This window comes from Rosa rugosa, chromosome 2, assembly GCF_958449725.1.
Source record: "Rosa rugosa chromosome 2, drRosRugo1.1, whole genome shotgun sequence".
NCBI classification, from domain to species: Eukaryota; Viridiplantae; Streptophyta; class Magnoliopsida; order Rosales; family Rosaceae; genus Rosa; species Rosa rugosa.
Window position 1 is genome coordinate 71,052,307 of NC_084821.1, and position 18,402 is coordinate 71,070,708.

At 37.6% G+C, this 18,402-nt stretch overlaps 2 protein-coding genes and 1 long non-coding RNA gene across 12 annotated transcripts; 2 read left to right on the plus strand and 1 right to left on the minus strand.

Moving 5' to 3' along the window:
* The first annotated feature begins 1,781 nt into the window (after positions 1-1,781).
* LOC133729877 (protein METABOLIC NETWORK MODULATOR 1-like) lies at positions 1,782-8,703 on the plus strand. 9 transcript variants are annotated; one of them, XR_009856530.1, is made up of 6 exons: positions 2,011-4,182; positions 4,265-4,407; positions 4,486-4,545; positions 5,307-5,706; positions 5,914-5,983; positions 7,029-8,703. XR_009856530.1 is itself a non-coding variant. In XM_062157484.1 (4 exons), exon 4 carries the CDS (start codon positions 7,067-7,069, stop codon positions 7,763-7,765), a length of 699 nt encoding a protein of 232 aa, XP_062013468.1. In that variant the 5' UTR covers positions 3,613-4,182; positions 4,265-4,407; positions 4,486-4,545; positions 7,029-7,066; the 3' UTR covers positions 7,766-8,703. The 9 variants fall into 9 exon arrangements, 4 of the variants coding, with proteins under 4 accessions (XP_062013471.1, XP_062013470.1, XP_062013469.1 ...); XR_009856531.1 differs by having other exon boundaries at positions 5,307-5,369; XR_009856532.1 differs by having other exon boundaries at positions 5,307-5,369; positions 5,914-5,978.
* A 1,305-nt stretch (positions 8,704-10,008) lies between these two features.
* On the minus strand, positions 10,009-13,741 carry LOC133729878 (uncharacterized). 2 transcript variants are annotated; one of them, XM_062157489.1, is made up of 3 exons: positions 13,541-13,741; positions 12,259-12,845; positions 10,009-11,797 (listed from the first exon to the last, which is right to left on the minus strand). In XM_062157489.1, exon 3 carries the CDS (start codon positions 11,758-11,760, stop codon positions 10,231-10,233), a length of 1,530 nt encoding a protein of 509 aa, XP_062013473.1. In that variant the 5' UTR covers positions 11,761-11,797; positions 12,259-12,845; positions 13,541-13,741; the 3' UTR covers positions 10,009-10,230. The 2 variants fall into 2 exon arrangements, with proteins under 2 accessions (XP_062013473.1, XP_062013472.1); XM_062157488.1 differs by lacking the exon at positions 12,259-12,845 and having other exon boundaries at positions 13,541-13,740.
* A 2,252-nt stretch (positions 13,742-15,993) lies between these two features.
* Positions 15,994-17,354, plus strand: LOC133733551 (uncharacterized). The gene is made up of 2 exons (XR_009857770.1): positions 15,994-16,223; positions 16,754-17,354. It is a non-coding gene; the product is annotated as an uncharacterized LOC133733551 (long non-coding RNA).
* The last annotated feature ends 1,048 nt before the right edge of the window (positions 17,355-18,402 follow it).

Consider the following 18,402-nt stretch of genomic DNA (forward strand, 5'->3'; position numbering starts at 1 on the left):
AACTTACTTCACGAACTTTTCTCCATGGTGACCTCATCTCGCGAACGCATTTTAGCGAACATTCGCGGATGGAGAAGAAAATCATTAATTATTAATTCTATCATATGGCAAATATTTTACCTGATATTCTATACCACTTTCTTGCTGTATTGAAAACTGAAAAACAAAATATGAGAGAAAAATTATTAAAACTTAGATTATCTAAAAAAGAAGGAACAATCACATAGAAATATTTGGCAGATATCAAATTATAACTTACCTTTCATTTTCCAGTCAGGGCCAGGGCCTCTGTCGGTTACTTCCTCAGTCGACTCTCTAGAATCAACAAAAACTTTGAGGTATGTTCATGAAAGAAAGCCACTGCAGTTGTCCCCTTGATTTGGTCTGACGGGTCGTTCAAATTTGCCTCTGACATATTCTCACTACAATTCTTCACTAATTAGCTTATGAACGGACACCCAAATTCAAAACAAGGCAAAAGAATTCGAGACAAAAAGATGATAAATTAACTCAATGCATTTATGAAATGGGTTACTAATTGATGTTTGATAAATTAGACTGCAAATTGATATTTGTTAATTCCCCATCTTCATAAAACAAGTCATTTACTATATAAGAATAGTTGAAACCAAAGCAATAACCGAGATGAATAAACCGATAAACAGGTCTCTTTAATGTTTTGCACTGTACATGGTACAAAAGAGAAAGAATAAACAAAGGAGATGACTAAACATGCAAAAAGAAACAAAAAAAAAAAAAAAAAAAGCAAACCTGAGATGATGAAGATGATATGTTGAAAAGACCAGCACTTGAACCTGAGGCACTTGACTTAATTGACATGAGAATCCTCTTCGCTTTTGGGTTTATTGTAGGTACAAGAACTATTTATGGTGTGTTGGTATTCCCATACGTACAAAACCTTAAAGTATCCTACACGCTGATCTCAGAGAATCTTAGGTAAATGCATCCATGCATACATGGTCAGTCCCGTGTGGTAATTAGTGGTTGGTCTAGGAAAGTATCTTTGGGTTTTAATATTCTTTATTTAAAGATATTTTTCTGTTTGCCAAATTGTGTAATTGATTTGTCTTCTGTAAAAAAGAAAGATGATGTTGATGATGATTATGTGGATTTATCGTTGTTGACAAAAGAGTTCAAAAAAATTCTGAAAAACAAAAACTCCTTTGGAAACTCTTCGAAATTTTTTCCTAACAAACCTAAATTCTTTGAGTATGGTGAAATTGGACATCTTGCTGCCGATTGTGGCAACAAGAAGTATAATTCACGTGGTAACAAGGCTTTAAAGACCACATGGAGTGATAGTGATGAAGGGTCTCAATCAGATGGTGAAGAGGTAAATCTTGCTCTTACATTCCTCTCTTAATATTGATTTATCCGATGATTCTGACTTGGAAGATGATACTCTTGATGAAGAAACAAATGAAAAGTGTAAGCAATTGTATAATGCTTCAAAAATTGTTGTTCGAAAAAATTACAAACTTGAAAAAGAAGTTGAATAATTGAGAATGGAAAAAGAAAAGATTGAGCAAAAATTTGAAACTTCTTTAAAAGAATGGGATGAAGAACGTACTGACCTTGTTTGTAAGATTAAAGTTTTTCAGGGTGATGTCAAGTCTAAGGATTGGGACAAGGAACATGGTGATCTTATTAACAAAATTAAAGTTTTGCAGGTTGAAGTCAAGGCTCAGTCCACTCTAAATGTGAGAAATTGCATGATGAACTACTCAAAGTCAAGGGAAGCTTCAATATATATATATATATATATATTTTTTTTTTTAGGAAATTATTTATTTGCAAAATCATAATAAAAAGAAAAATAAGGAGCGGATTCCCGCGTCCCCCTATTTCCATCTGTTTCGGGCGATTCTCCGTTCCAGGATAAACAGAATCTCACTCCCAACCCCCAAAAAAAGAAAAATCAGAAGCAGAAGCAGAGAACCATTTTTGGATTTCGGTTCCTCAGTTCCTCGCCGGCCACTTGTAAGTTCTTCAAGCTTTGTTCACCACCGTCGCAATTTCAATTTCGCTGGCGTTAATTTGATTGCTTATCACTGTGTTTGATCGATCATGGTAGTTTTAGGGTTTGATCTGAGGAAACCAAAAGATTCACCCTTTTGTTTATTTATATGGGAGCTGGAATTAGATGTGGGTTGGGTTGAGTGAGACGAGTAATGTAGTGGAAAATGAGGACTGATTCCGTCGGAAACCTTATTTTCTTTGTCAATTTTTGTAAAGATTGAATCTTTTTGTGCTTCTTCTGTGTTGCCTCTTTGACATTTGCCTAGTGGGCGATTCCTGGTTTTTGTTTTCATTTTATTGTTTTTCTCTCCAATTTTCATTTCCTGTGTTGATTCTTTCTCTCATAATCTGCTTGTTTTTAGATTAATTTGAGCAAGGGATTGTTATTAACTTAATTGTTACTACCCTCAGTGAAGAGAGATCACATATAATATTAGACTCTTTTGAAAGGAAAATACACAAAACAAGTATGCAACCGGGCATGAGAAATATCAAACATACAACTAGTTTATTTTCCATAGTTCTCTGATATACTTTATTTAGTTCTCATTTATTCTATTCAAAAGCTTTTTTTCTTCTTGCAACTAATGTATTGTTTCTGCTAGTGATCGAGAAAGTATTAACTATTACTAATTTGAATAGGTTGGGCAAAACTTTGGTTTAGAAGTGTTGCCTGTACAAGGGTAGAGGGGAATCAGTATATCATCTATTATTATGGTTTCATATGGTTAGGATTTTTGGACTTTTATTTGATACTTACTGATTATGTGAGGATATGTTCACAACTTGCTTTTAACATGACTCAGTAGCTTGTGGGACATGTGATAAGGTTGTATGAAGGTGGCTCTTGTATGAGTTATCCGTGCTTTTAGTTTCAGTAACATTAATTGATGGAACTATAATGGTCAGTTGTTGAGATAGCTTCTACAAGGAAGGTTTGAAACTAATGAAATTCCAGGAGTGGGAGCTGGGAAATAACGTTACTCAGAAATTCCTAATATTTGGGGAACAAGAGGGGTTGGGATTTGGAGGCGGTTCAGTTTCGGATTGTACCCTATGGGGATGTTCCTGCTTCTGATGTTTGTACGGTTTGGCTATGATAAGTTCAGAATATGCCAAGTTTGTACTACTTTACAGGCCTGATTTTTTTCCCCCCTTCTAAGCTCCTGGCCCATATTCATGGCTATTTTTCTTGTTAAGTACAAGTGATAATTCTAGCTCTTCCAATGGGCTCTTTTAAATCTGGATCTTTTCCAGTTGTTATTAGGCGTCCTTATAAGTAAGAACCTTTTTGCTCTCTGCCTCTACACTTCATCCTCCGTTAATATCAATAGTGACATAAGTGTGAAGGGGTCTAAGTCTACTGCTCAATCCTTCATGGGTGAGAAGGATTGAGCAGTATTGAGTTCTTTCTTCTGATTACCCATTTAGATTTGTTTTTTGTTTTTTTTTTCATCATCATCATCATCATCATCATTATTGTGAGCCCCGGTAATTTTGTTTTGTTACTTTGAATTTTCTCAGGCTTTGGTTACGAATTTTATTTATGAGAATTTTAAGTTCGAGCGAGTTCCGATTAGATAAAATAATTTTCGGTTAAGTTTGGAATTAAAAGTTCTTGTTGGGCTTTGGTATGGCCTAGTACAAGTTGAGTTAATTCCGAAATATTTGAGCTAGGAAGTGGTAGTAAGGTTGGATTTGTTTCGGTGAAGTTGGGCCTAGTGTGATTAGTTGTAACTTGGGATTGGTGAGTGATCAGCTTATAGGGGATTAGTGTGAGAAAATATAAGTTGTTGAGTCACTTGAGATTAGGGAGTCCGAAGGTGAACACCTGGCTTGAGACTTCCACGCGTTGAGATTACCTGCAGACAACGGTTACCATCTTACTGACACCGCTCTCCACCTATAACTCTAGACTCTTCCGTCACTTGCATGCAAACCATCCTCAGAAACCACAGATTACACCCATTAATCTCATCTGCATACACCCAAAACCAAATCACCTTTCTTACCCACTTTTGTCAAGAATGGAGAAACTAACCATGGCAACGGGTTAGAAGCCACTGAAGTCCCCATCTCCTTCTGTTGCTAGTGTAGAAGCTTGGGCTTCGGAATTTAGACTGAGATCAGTTCACTCCTAAGGTAAACCCAACCCATCCTTGGTGTTCTAGTAATTTCGATTTGATTATAAGGTTGAGAAATTGATAGTTCTTCTTGAATCAAGGTTTGGGATTGGAAAAGAGTAGAGGATTGGAGCTGGAGTTGATCGAAAACTTTTGTCAGTTAAAAGGTGGATTGTGCAATATATAAATCGAAGAAGAAGGATTTTGGGTGAAGGCTCTTTGACTGGGTATTGATCAAATTGAGGTAAGAAGCATTCTTGGATTGGATTTAATTCTTAGTTGGGTGTAATTGTAATTAAAGTAGAAATCTGGTACTCGGCAGGTTGGATGTTGGAGTAGTGATAGGTAGGGGGAGCTTGCTTCACAAAGGTGTTTCGGGCAGGTGAGCTAGAATCCATCACCATATATTAATTGCGATGATTGTTTGTAAGAATAACAATCCAAGTTTGGTTACAATTGAGCTCTTTGTTGTCTGGAACGTTGGTTGATATCTTGGTCAACTTGATTGTTTGTTTCTTGTTAAGAAATACCTTCTGACTTTGGATTAATTAACTTGTGGGCTTGCTTCCCAGAAGTTACTTGGATATCCTGGTGAGCTAGACCTTACTAGCTTGGATATCCTGGTGAGCTAGACCTTACTTGGATATCCAGGTGTGCTAGACCTTACTTGGATAATGGTAGAAGTAAAGTATTGTTGATACCTTAATTGAATGTTGTTAGGTCGGAAATTTGGCTTCTGTTAATTAAGAAATAAAAGTACAGAAGTTATGAATTGATTGTGGAATAATCGAAAAATGGTCAAGTTATGAAGCTTGGGTGTCCTTAGTATTTTGGGCACACCTTAATCGAGAATGGAATAAGGTTAGGTATCCATAGTAGTTCGAACGAATTACTATATATGCTACGAATAGAATGAGAAAGGATATGTTAAAAGCATGGAAATTAGTCAAAACTTCAATTTGAAGTGATATGTTCAATAATTGGGATAATTATTGAATTTGTGGTGATTGGTCAATGTTGGTCAAACTATGGTCAATCCTAGTCAAACCAGGAATGTTAGTCGAACGATTAGTTAGTCATCGAGATTTTAATTACTTGTTCGACGAATTATTAACGATCATTATGTCGGATTTGAGACTCCAGTTACCCGAGGAACGGAAGGTTCGTGACTCTCGAACTGCGTGAAAGATAAGCATCAGAATCCAGGTAGGGGATTCAGGACTCTCCTCGGTTAGTGATTTTCTTATATTGTTATTAAATGATGCATGTTCGATGGTATGGTTTGGTTATGTTCAAATGCAATGCATACTAATCAAACCATGTGAGAAATGTGATGGCTTGAGAGCGAAGGGTGGCTCTGACTTCCTTGGGTTCGATCCCCAAAACCTCCGGAGGGTTAGTTACACCGGTCGGACGGTGAGCGATCGCAATGACGACCCGATCCGTGTGTGTAGCTAGGTAGCGGACGCTCTCGCTACGCTTACCTGGTGATAAATTAAATTGAGGTAAGGTCGTGTAGTGGGTCTATGGGACCGGCCATCAGGTAATATTTGGATTTGGCGCCATATTTATTAAAGCATCATGCATCAGTTTTTAAGTTATAAAATCTTATAAAGTTTGTCGTTCCTTGGAATATTTGGTTTAAGCATGTTTTCATACTGGGATCCCAAAGATATATTTGCTGGTTTCAAACCTAGTCGTGGTAGAGTTCCTGTAGAGCAGCGAGGACGAAAGCTCACCCCTACAACAGTGTGGATGCAGGTACTGTGCACTGGTGACGGGACAATAGCGGACGGAGCTGGGTGTGTGGAACAAGTTCGGTAAATTTTGTCTTTTAGACCTTGTTCTAGATTCTATTTCTTGAACTTCGTATTCCGAGACTTGTTGATAGTTAGCCTTGTGTTAGTTTTGGTTGAGTTCTCATTTCCTTGAAGTTCGTACCTCGTGTGTGAGAATTCATTTCAAGTTCTAGACGAATGAAATAAACTTTAGCAACTCAAGGATTTTCACCTCAAAAATATTTGTAGCTTCCGCTGTGTTTATACGAAAAGTTTTCAAACAAAATGCCTAGCGGTTCTCTAAAATGTAAATCGAGCGTTCGGTTTATGTTTTAGAGGCTCGCGGCACTGTGACGTGCTTAAGCTGGTGAGGTGCAGCTTGGGGCGTTACAATTATTATATATATATATATATATATATATATATATATATATAAACATGTATTTGTACAGAAATCAGTGAAGATCTGATGATCCATACAGATCTTGAGATGTCCGTACGCAAGTTGGTCTGTGTTTGATTTATACTCGTAATTTAATTCTTGTTTGATTTAGACCGCTCCAATGGGCATGCCTATCTTAGGAAGAGGGGAACTGATTCATCAATTTATGTTCACTGCTATGTTCCTAATTAAGGGTGAAAATAGTTAAAAGTAGACTATGGGAGCTCCGTTTTACTTGCCAACCTGTGGTCTCTTTTTCAACAAGCCCATCTTAGGAAGAGAGGAACTGATTCATCATTTTATGTTCCCTGCTATGTTCTTCTTAATTAAGGGTGGAAAGTAGTTAAAATTAGATACACCGTGGGAGCTTCGTTTTACTTGCCAACCTGTGGTCTCTTTTTCAACAACAATGCCTGATGGGCATCTCTACTTTTAGAAGTCTTATTGCAACTTGTCCATGACTACTCATTTCTTAATGAGGAAATACCAGACTATTCAGACTCAGATATCATAGAGTGCAACTCTTTTAAGCAATGCATTGACCAATTAATTTCGTTGTAGTCATATAATATTGTTTTCAGTCACCATTTATTCATGCAGATAAGCAAGACTATAACATGATTAAAATCATATTGTTCCTTGCAGGGGAAATTTTGGAAAACCAGGGCATCCTTCTCTGCAGTATGAATCAGAATCAAGGAACAAGCTCTTTATCTTCGCCAGATCTCCCTATGAAGCAGAAACGTGGACGTCCACGTAAGGATGAGAATTTAGTTCATGGAGAGAGCATGCCTGCAATACCAGGACCTGATAGTTTGAAGAAAAACAAGCAGACTGCCGGTACTAACGATGATGTCGAAGATGAAATGGTGGGTCGGGTGGTTTCTGGTGTTATTGAAGGTTCATTTGATGCCGGCTATCTTCTGAATGTTGAGGTAGAAGACACAGACACTCAGCTGAGGGCTGTTGTATTTCTACCAGGAAAGTTCACTCCAGTCACTGCAGCAAATGATGTTGCTCCTAATGTTAAGATGTGCAAAAGAAAAGAAGTTCCAATACCAGCTGTCAACCTGCAATCTCATGTTTATGGTTCTGCCCGGCCATCAGAGCAAAGTAACAGGCAACCTTCTGAGGTGAAAAAGCAAATACCTGCAGTTCCAGACCAAATTCCACCCCGTATTCCTCAGTGTGGCATCCCGGAGTCTCTTAGAAGTCAATCTTTCTCTGGCATCCCGGAGTCTCTTAGCCAACGCATCTCGGAGTCTCTTAGAAGTCGATCTTTCTCTGGCATCCCGGAGTCTCTTAGAAGCCAACCAACCTCTTTTGTAATTCCTCCGGTTGATAATTTGCCAAAAGATGATGCCCCTACCTTAGGAGGTTAAGTCATACCACAGCAACAGTTGGAGCCTGGACTTGATAACCAATCCACCCATGTCATGACAAAGTCCGAGAATGATGAAGTTGTTGAACAGGAAAAAGTGTTGGAGGAAGTTGAACCGGCCACAACAATAACAGAGCCAACTGGTGTAGAGGACGACGTAAAGAGCCTGAAATTTGAAGTCAACCAAACTCCTCTATTTGCTGAAGCTGCTCCTGCAATGGCTATCATACCAAGCGTTGAAACTGTATGCAAGGCTCCTCAAATTCAACCTCAAGACTGTGGATACTGAAAAGAGTCAATTGGTTGATGATGAGGTAAAGAGTGTGAACGTTGAACTCAATCAAACTCCTGTATTTGCTGAACCTACACCAAGCTCTGTCATACTGGGAGTTGAGACTGTATGTAAGGATCCTCAAATTCAACCAGAGGATGTGGGTTCTGAAAAGAGTGCATTGGTTCAGGATGTGGTAAAGAGCCTAGATCTTGAACTCAACCAAACTCCTCTGGTTACAGAACCTGCATTCACTGCCAGTAAACCAGTTGAGAATCTGATGGAAGAAGAGGCTGCACCAAAGCCGAGTCAGGTGTTAGGGGGAGGTACTGTTGCATCTATAGGATCCATTCCTTCAGCCATGGGTGAACCTCCTTCTGGTGCTGTTGACAGTATGGAATGTGATATTGCAGATGCCATTCCACCAGCACAATCTTGGATCAGCTCCGTAGTACCAGGCTGGTTGGGCCGGTTTTTTCATTTCAGTCACAATTAATGATTTTTGGATGATGTTGCTCTTTTTTTTTTCAGTTGTTTGATGGCTATCAGTGCCTATCACTCCAGTTTATTTTGGAGACCTATCTTGCAGACAATTACAGAAGTTTGTTGTTTTTCGCTTTTCCCATAGCATATTTGAGTTTTTCTATTGGGGCCTCTATATTTTCTCATTTGACATCTCATGTTCTTTACATCTCCTATTTGTTTTTATAAAGGAAATGTTCCGAGCATTAAAGATAAGTTTTAATGCTCTCATAATTGTTTGTTTACGGAAAAAAGAAGAAGCAAAAGCTGAAATAATTATTTTTAAAAAGTCATAGCTTGATAACTAATTAAAATATTACCATAATGTTTCATGCTTTATGGTTGGTAGCGTTTTAGCCCAGTTACCAAACTTTATGGTGGTAAAGTTTTATCAAGTGATTTGATTTCTTGTTGACTTACACCCATGTGCCTCTGTAATATATGGTGTATCCAAAAACTTTAGACAAGTATGCATCGGTTAATGTTTGTAATTGACAATTTGTATCAAAATTTCTTATATAAAATTGGTCATGAGCTGTTTCTATGTAGATGATGACCTTCTGCCAATTTATCTGTCATGACCTATGATACATGGGATACCTAATAAAACTAGATGAAAATAACAGTTGGTTAAGTAGATGGAAATGAAGTATATTAAAGATGGAGCCGCTGTTCTGTTGCCGTTTCTGTAAATAATTTGACACCATGCCATTTTGGTTAGGCCAGGCCATGACTAAAGTCTAAAAGGCAAGATGAGCTCCTGAATCCCAACATTGTACACCATGGGCGCGTTTGTTTGCCCGGTTAAGTAGCTTGATAGGATTAAAAAAAATAAAAAATAAAAAAATAAAATAAAACCTCAAGATCATGACTCCTAGCAAAAAATGTGGATAATAGCACACGAATTAGCCAAAATTGCATGTTTTTATTTTCTCACCAAATAATGATTTCTAAACATTTGTCGAATTGACAAAACTCAAATGTCACGATGCAGTTTTTTTTTTTTTTTTTTTTTTTTCTCAAAGTTAGAAAATGATCAAATTCATAAAAAAAAAATTCATTCGAGGTTTCAATGTTTTATCAATTGAAACACATTTTAAAACTCATGCTTTACGTATGGTAAGCTTCTGGTACAAGAGTACTTTAAGAAAAAAATAGTGTTAAAAAGACTCATGTTTCAGCATCCACAGATACCCCCATAATAACTCCCAACATGCCAAACCATGAAACTCCATCTCCATTGAAATTTTGGAGAAAATCGACAAAGAAAAAAGGTCTCAATCTTCTCTCTCCGGCTGGACATCATATATGAACTATAAGTCTGCAATTGGTGGCCAAAATTCTTACCCTATTTAACTCTTTTATCTTCGGGCCTGGAGATTGATCGTGACTGGCTATAGTTTTCTACTCTTATGTCACAACAATAATAATCAATCAAGAAAACGCCTAGCAAAGTTAGCCTGCATTTGATACTTAACATTACGGAAGGCAAAGTAAGATACGGGAAAAGCAAAACACAACAAACTTCTTAATTGTCTGCAAGATAGCTTTCCAAAAGAAACTGGAGTGATAACCATAAAAAAACTGAAAAAACGAACATCATCATCCGAAAAGCATAAATTGTGACCGAAATGAAAAAACCGGCCCAACCAGCCTGGTGCTACGGAGCTTATCTAAGATTGTGCAGGTGAAATGGCATCTGCAATATCACATTCCATACTGTCAACAGCACCAGAAGGAGGTTCACCCATGGCTGAAGGAATGGATCCTACAGATGCAACAGTACCTCCCCCTAACACCTGACTCGGCTTTGGTGCAGCCTCTTCTTCCATCAGATTGTCAACTGGTTTACTGGCTGCAAATGCAGGTTCTGCAACCAGAGGAGTTTGGTTGAGCTCAAGATGTAGGCTCTTTACCACATCCTGAACCAATGCACTCTTTTCAGAACCCACATCCTCAGGTTGAATTTGAGGATCCTTACATACAGTCTCAACTCCCAGTATGACAGAACTGGTTGCGGGTTCAGCAAATACAGGAGTTTGATTGAGTTCAACGTTCACACTCTTTACCTCATCATCAACCAATTGACTCTTTTCAGTATCCAAAGTCTGAGGTTGAATTTGAGGAGCCTTGCATACAGTTTCAACGCTTTGTATGGTAGCCATTGCAGGAGCAGCTTCAGCAAATACAAGAATTGACTCAAAATTCATGCTCTTTACGTCGTCCTGAACCAAGGCACTGCTTTCAGAACCCACAGCCTGAGGTTGAATTGGAGGATCCTTACATACTGTGTCTATGCTTAGTACCTCACCAATTGGTTCAGATGATGTTTCTGTCTTTGATTCTTTATTGTCCTCTACACCAGTTGGCTCTGTTATTGTTGTGGCCGGTTCAACTTCCCCCAACACTTTTTCCTGTTCAACAACTTCATCATTCTCGGACTTTGTCATTACATGGGTGGATTGGTTATCAAGTCCAGGATCCAAAGGTTGCTGTGGTGTGACTTTACCTCCCAAGACAGGGGCATCATTCTTTCGCAAATTATCAACCGGAGGATTTACAAAAGAGGATGGTTGGCTAAGAGACTCCGGGATGCCAGGGAAAGATTGACTTCTAAGAGACTCCTGGATGCGTTGGCTTTGAAGAGACTCTGGGATGCCAGAGAAAGATTGACTTCTAAGAGTCTCCGGGATGCCACACTGAGGAATACGGGGAGGAATTTGGTCTGGAATTGCAGGTATTTGCTTTTTCACCTCAACAGGTGGCCTGTTACTTTGCTCTGATGGCCGGGCAGAACCATAAAGATGAGATTGCAGGTTGACAGCTGGTATTGGAACTTCTTTTCTTTTGCACATCTTAACATTAGGAGCAACATCATTTGCTGCAGTGACTGGAGTGAACTTTCCCGGAAGAAATACAACACCCCTCAGCTGAGTGTTGGTGTCTTCTACCTTAACATTCAGAAGATAGCCGGCATCAAATGAACCTTCAATAACACCAGAAACCACTCGACCCACCATTTCATCTTCACCATCATCATTAGTACCCGCACTCTGTTTGTTTTTCTTCAAACTATCAGGTCCTGGCATTGCAGGCATGCTCTCTCCGTGAACTAAATTCTCATCCTTTCGTGGACGTCCACGTTTCCGCTTCATAGGGAGATCTGGCGAAGATAAAGAGCTTGTTCCTTGACTCTGATTCATACTGCAGAGAAAGATGCCCTGGTTTTCAAAATTTCCCCTGCAAGGAAGAAAATGATTTTAATCATGTTATAGTCTTGCTTACCTGAATGAACATTTGGTGACTGAAAAATATATTATATGACTACAACGACATTAATTGGTCAATGCATTGTTAAAAGAGTTGCACTCTATGATATCTGGGTCTGAATAGTCTGGTATTTCCTCAGCAAGAAATGAGTAGTCATGGACAAGTTGCAGTAAGACTTCTAAAAGTAGATATGCCCATCAGGCATTGTTGTTGAAAAAGAGACCACAGGTTGGCAAGTAAAATGGAGCTCCCACGGTGTTCTAATTTTAACTACTTTCCACCCTTAATTAAGAAGAACACCTCAAGATCTGTATGGATCATCAGATCTCCACTGATTTTTGTACAATTACATGTTTATATATATAATAATGAAAACAAAATTTAAAAAAAGCATAAATAGGTAATCAGAAGAAAGATCTCAAACTTCTCACCAATATATGACCAGGACTGAAGGAATCAGTAGACTTAGACCCCTTCACACTTATGTCACTCTCGATATTAACAGAGGATGAAGTGTAGAGGCAGAGAGGGGAAAGGTTCTTACTTATAAGGAATCGTAATAAGAACTGGAAAAGATCCACATTTAAAAGAGCACTTGTACTTAAAAATAAAAAATAGCTATGAATACAGGCTGGGAGCTCAGAAGAAAAAATAAAATCAGGCCAGTAAAGTAGTACAAAAACTTTGCCCATTCCAAACTTATCATAGCCCAATCCTGAAGAACATCAGAAGCAGGAACATCCGCATCGGGTACAGTCCAAAACTGAACCGCCCTCAAATCCCTCTTGTTCCCAAAATTTTAGGAATTTCTGAGTAAAGTTACTTCCCAGCTCCCACTCCTGGAATCTCATTAGTTTCAAACCTTCCTTATAGAAGCTATATCAACAACTAACCATTATAGTTCCATCAATTACTGTTCTAAATCATCAAAAGCTTCCGTATTCCTCCGAAACTAAAAGCACGGTAACTAATACAAGAGCCACCTTCATACAACCTTATCACATTTCCCACAAAGCTACTGCGTCATGTTAAAAGCAAGTTGTAAAAACATATCTTCACATAATCAGTAAATATCAAACAAAACTCCACAAGTCACCATAATAATAGATGACATACTGATACCCCCTCCACCCTTGTAAAGGCAACACTTCTAAACCAAAATTTCCCCAATATATTCAGTTTATTAACAGTTAATACTTTCTCAGTAGCAGAAACAATACATTTTTTGCAATAACAACTTTTGAACACGATATCAGTGTACTAAGTTTGATATTTCTAATGCCTCATTACATATTTGTTTTGTGTTTTTTCCTTTCATGCACCACATATATCCGATATTTCGCTTTCATAACCTTTCAAAAATCATATGTGATCTCTCTTGTTTCAAATACATTGAGGGTAGTTACAAGTTGATAACAATCTCTAACTCAAACTAATCTAAAACAAGCACAATGAATCAACAAAGCAAACGAAAAATAAAAACAAAAACAAGAACCACAAAAAGATTCAATCTTTAAAAAACACAACAAAAATTACTCATCTCACTCACCCCAAACCCACATGTAATCCCAGCTCAGTGATCAAAATGGGCCATATATAAATATAAACAAAAAGACTGAATCTTTGGTTTCCTGAGATCAAACCCTAAAGCTACCATGATAAAAAAAACACAGTGATTAGCAATCAAATCAAACCAAAGCGTGAAGAACTTACAAGTGGGCGGCGAGGAACTTCTCAGAATTCAGTTTTTTTGGGTTTGGGAGTGAGATTCTGTTTATGCGGGAAATGGAGAATTGGCCCGAAACAGATGGAAATTGGGGTCTCTGCAAATCTGAATTATAATAATCCCTTTTTCTTCTATTTTGGACGCGGGAATGCGCTCCTTATTATTATTTTTTTTCTTTTTTTGATTTTTGCCACCACTACAATTTCATGTCCCAACTCCCAACTAATATTATAGGAGTGATAAATTTTGACAAAAACTACATTAGAATCCGAAAATTAGTAGGTTCGATAATAATGTAGTATAACACAATTTATGACAATATAATAACTTATTCTGATTATGGATGTAAACAAATATAAACGGGACTCCAAGTTGCATTATCCGTAATACTGATGGTAATTCTTTAGTTGCAGCATGCAGGATGTTGGGTTCTACAGGTACATTAACTGCGGAAGCTACTGCATTAATACAGCTTATCTTCAAGGATTCAATCAAATTATAGTGGAAGGTGACTCCAAGTTACTCATAGACTACATATATGGAAGGGCTACGATTCCTTGGATTCTGAAAATATTAATCTGAGGTATTAAAGATTTAGTGGAGAAATTTTAAGATATTATTTTTAGACATATATATATCGAGAAGCTAATTTTGTAGCCGATCATCTAGTTATAACCTTACTAATCCTAGAATCTGGTCTTTCTCCTTACCCTTTCAGTGTACCTAGCGTTCCAGTTGGATCAGCTGAGAGGAAGTGTATGTCGTGGATTTTCTTTTTCGTTGTAATTTTATTTTGTCATAAATATATATATATATATATATATATATAAACGGGGCTGAAACTGAAAAGTCGAGTTCGAGTTGGATCAGCCTAACTTTCTGTTGCCAAAGGAAAAAAAATTACAAATCCTTGTAGTCTGAGACAAGAAAGGAAAATTTTATTCTCTTTTTTTTTTTTTTTAAAGGATATATTGAGAATTCTTAAGTTAACGAGTAATATCAGAGTACGAAAAAGGAAAAGGAAATTAAACACGAAAGATTTGCCAATATTTTATATGTACAAAATTACATATATGCACGGTTTAATTTAAGGGAGCTATTTATGACAGGAAATACCATATGTCTTTACAAAATGTGTAGCAGCGGCTAACGAGATATACCTCAAGGTTCCAAGTGGAGATGTATATCCAATGCAAGTGACAATGTGTAAAGGGCAGATGTGGGCAGATGTGGGTTGGCCAGAATTTGCAAAAGTTTACTCCCTAGAACATGGATACAGCTTAGATTTTAATTACGAAGGCAAACATTCGCTTTTGAAAGTAGACCTTTATGATAGGACTAATTCGAAGATTAACTATGATGATCCATTAAGTTCAAGCAGTGATGAGGAACAAAATGTATCTGGAGGTATGTGTGCGAATTTGGTTATGTTTGTGTAAATGTGTATTTAGAGTTTTATTCAGGTTCTATTTATGTTTTGGGAGGATCATGGATCAGAATTTGCAATTTGCAGCTTGCATGGTAACGAAACAGCTCTTGTGTAAGTTAGAGAGAAATAAAACTTGTATGATAAGTTGGTGAAATGTTCATTTATGTTGATTGAATACATCAGAATTTTGTTTCAAGTTGTCATCCCCCCCCCACACCAAAACAAAAAGTTAAAAACCCAAATAACAATAACACCCTGCACATATTGAATCTGGAAGTTCCACCTTATTAGTACTCAGTTAACTTTTTAACAATAAACCCTTTTAATTAGGGATTATCATTTGCTTGGAGTGAAACCGACAGACAGAAAATAAATACTTATATATATATATATATGTCATAGTCCATTGACAATTGAATGACATGAGTGTTGTAGAGAAAAGGAATTTGGGAGAATGCAACTAGGCGAAGTAATCTTGTTTGGACTAGGCACACTAGAATTCTACCTCTTGCAACACAGAGATGATCTTTGACGGGGAAAGATGATTGTCCCCCCTGAAAAATCTTGTTATCAAATAACTGTCTGTTGACCGTAGGCTATGGGTCTTCGTTGTAGTAATGATTTTAGACCTTTTACAGAGATGAGAATTACAGAACTCACACAATATCTATGAACATTAATTGGTATGGAGGAGCTTAAATCTTTGGGTATAAATAAGTTTGTGGAAGAAGTTTTGGGACTGAAGGCGGAGAGGGTGGTAGCAAGAGTAAGTTTTGGACGGCAGTGATGTGGACAATACACAGAGGAGTTGGCCTCTCAATCAATAGACCGTTGGATCATAAGCTAGAGTGGAGTCTAAATCAAAAAGTGAAGAAAAGAAATGGTGGGCCCAATTTGACCCAAAAAGAGAAAAAATAAGGTTAGGGAAAGAAAAGGCCCAGGTCCTGAACAGAAACCAATCAAGTTACGCCACGTTTTCCACGACCGAGTAAGTTACGCGACGTTCTATCTCTCTCTCTCTCTGCGCGTATAAAATATAGACCCAAAAGCCATAGATCTCACAGAAAGAAAAAGCCATAGATCTGGATTTCGAAACCCCCAATTCCAATTGAGCTTGATCATTATGACCCTGTACTTGAGACGTATATCGGATTTGGACCTGGACGATCCCCGACGGTGGGAGCCGCCAAGAGACAAGTCGCTGCGGCGTTATTGGGACACGGGTTGTGTCGTGGTTTCATGTATGTTTTTTGTTTAGATTTGGAGTTTGCTTGCTTTGGTTTAATTTTAGTTTATGGGAATTGTTTCGGTTTTCGGATGATCAGATTTTACAATTGCTCGATGATCAGATTTTGGTTCAATTTGATAATCCTATCAAATTCCATTGCCTTGAGATATGATGCATGCTTTTTTATTTTTTATTTTTGACCCACGGTTCAATTCTATATCTGAATTTTTATGGAGTAGACAGTAAAACAATCTGTTTGATTTATATTAAGAACATCTTAACAAACAGAAAGTTTCAAGTCTAGAATCGACAGATTTAGCTTGTATATTGCTGAAAATTAGTTGCGTAGATCTTGTGTAATTGCTTTTATATTCGTCTCTCATAACTTTGTACTACTGGCGTTGTGCCTGTGTATCGGTTTGTTGATGGGATCATAGATGATAGCGGCGGCTACCTCTGCAAGCTTTGCCTTTTACATAATATATTCCATCCGAGATTGAAGATTCTTTGCTGATTTTTTTTTTTTTTGTCTTCTGTCGACAGTGTTAGAATTGTTTTCCTTGCATGAAAAACGATGCAACAACGCACAAGAACCAAACCCTCGTGACTGTACGCCTCGGGCGGAACAACAAAAACAAAGTCGCAGACGCCGACGCCTAATTCATGAATGTATTAATAGGGAGCTTAGTTATCTTCCTCGCGCAATGGGTGTTGATACTAATGACTCTCATGCAAAACCTTCTACTCATTCTGCTGTCACATCCTGTAACTGTTGTGGTATCACCCACTGGCGTCGACATTGTCCAAACCGTGATCAACGTGCTCCAGTATTAGGATCAGAAACAAAATCAAAATCTGCTGCTGGCACCAACAACAGTTCATGTGAGACCAAAGAATAATCACAACTTTCAGAAACTAGCACATATGAGAATTGCTTATCCTAATCAACTTTATAGAGGACTCCGAAGTTTATTGGGATATTAGTTCTCTCACACCAAATTCTTGTTCTTTATTCTTATTCGGAGTTTGGTAAATCTTCAAAGATTGTCAAAGAAGTTGATTGCAACTTTCAGAAACTAGCACATATGAGAATTGCTGATCCTAATTAACATTATAGAGGACTCCGAAGTTCTCTCGCACCAAATTCTTGTTCTTTATTCTTATTCAGAGTTTGGTAAATCTTCAAAGATTGTCAAAGAAGTTGATCGCAGCAATTTATTTGATATTTGCACAAGAATTTGAATTAATCCAAATAAAGCTAGGAGACTATTATGTCACTCATACTATTCAAGTACCAATCAATACTAGGCTACTAGCTAGAAGAGTTAACAAGCTAACGGTTAAGGGGAAGCAATGAAACCAACTAGGGGGTCGACAAAGAATCATCTTAAAAAAAAAAAAACTAGGGGGTCGACAGTTTCTTCTGGCTTAGGTGAAATCGGAAGGTGCCAGGTGGGTCTTGCTTCGATGCTCTTAAGCTTTGAGCAGCCTTCTGAATATCACCCTCACAGGCTACAATAGCTCTTTCAACCTTCTGTGTTGAGCACTCAAACCTTGCTTCCAGATCAGCAATCCGAGCAAGCTCTTCTGTTATGTCAAGTTACACAATGACTTAATGAGCGAGGTATGTGATAGGTAAGTTTTTGATGTTGATTGATTTGATTCAGATTTTGGGTTTCTTTTTGGTTTTTGTGAAAATAATATTATATTGAGGACCAAAATCGATCATGACATATAATTCACAAAAAGAGCCACAAAATAAAATAATGTATTGTTGTTCTCTTTGTGCCAACTATAGAGACACTGATCCACGTACACCTTATGAATTATGAGTAAACATGTGTATATCACATGCTTGTCAATGAAAATTTGTGGAATGTTTCTTGTGATTTTTACAGTAATACTATCTAACTTGTAATAAACCTTCTCTCCACTCTAGCCATACTCTTTGCTATCAAACATGTCTTGTACATTGTCTAGGAAGTGGTAATATGCCATCCACTTCGTCATAAGTACTGAAGGGCCACAAACTCCCCAAAATCTTGTTATGAATCCAAATGCAATTCGCCAATCTTGGAAGGTATCCATGTAGGTTATTGTTTTTGTAGGAATGTAGGATATAGATGCAGCGTAATATGAGTAACAGAATCTAGTAAAATCCAAACAAATCTTACTACCACAGTACATTAGAA

Coding starts and splice junctions, on each gene's coding strand:
- LOC133729877 (XM_062157487.1), top strand. CDS start 7,067: ATGAATCAGAATCAAGGAACAAGCTCTTTATCTTCGCCAGATCTCCCT.
- LOC133729878 (XM_062157489.1), bottom strand. CDS start 11,760: ATGAATCAGAGTCAAGGAACAAGCTCTTTATCTTCGCCAGATCTCCCT.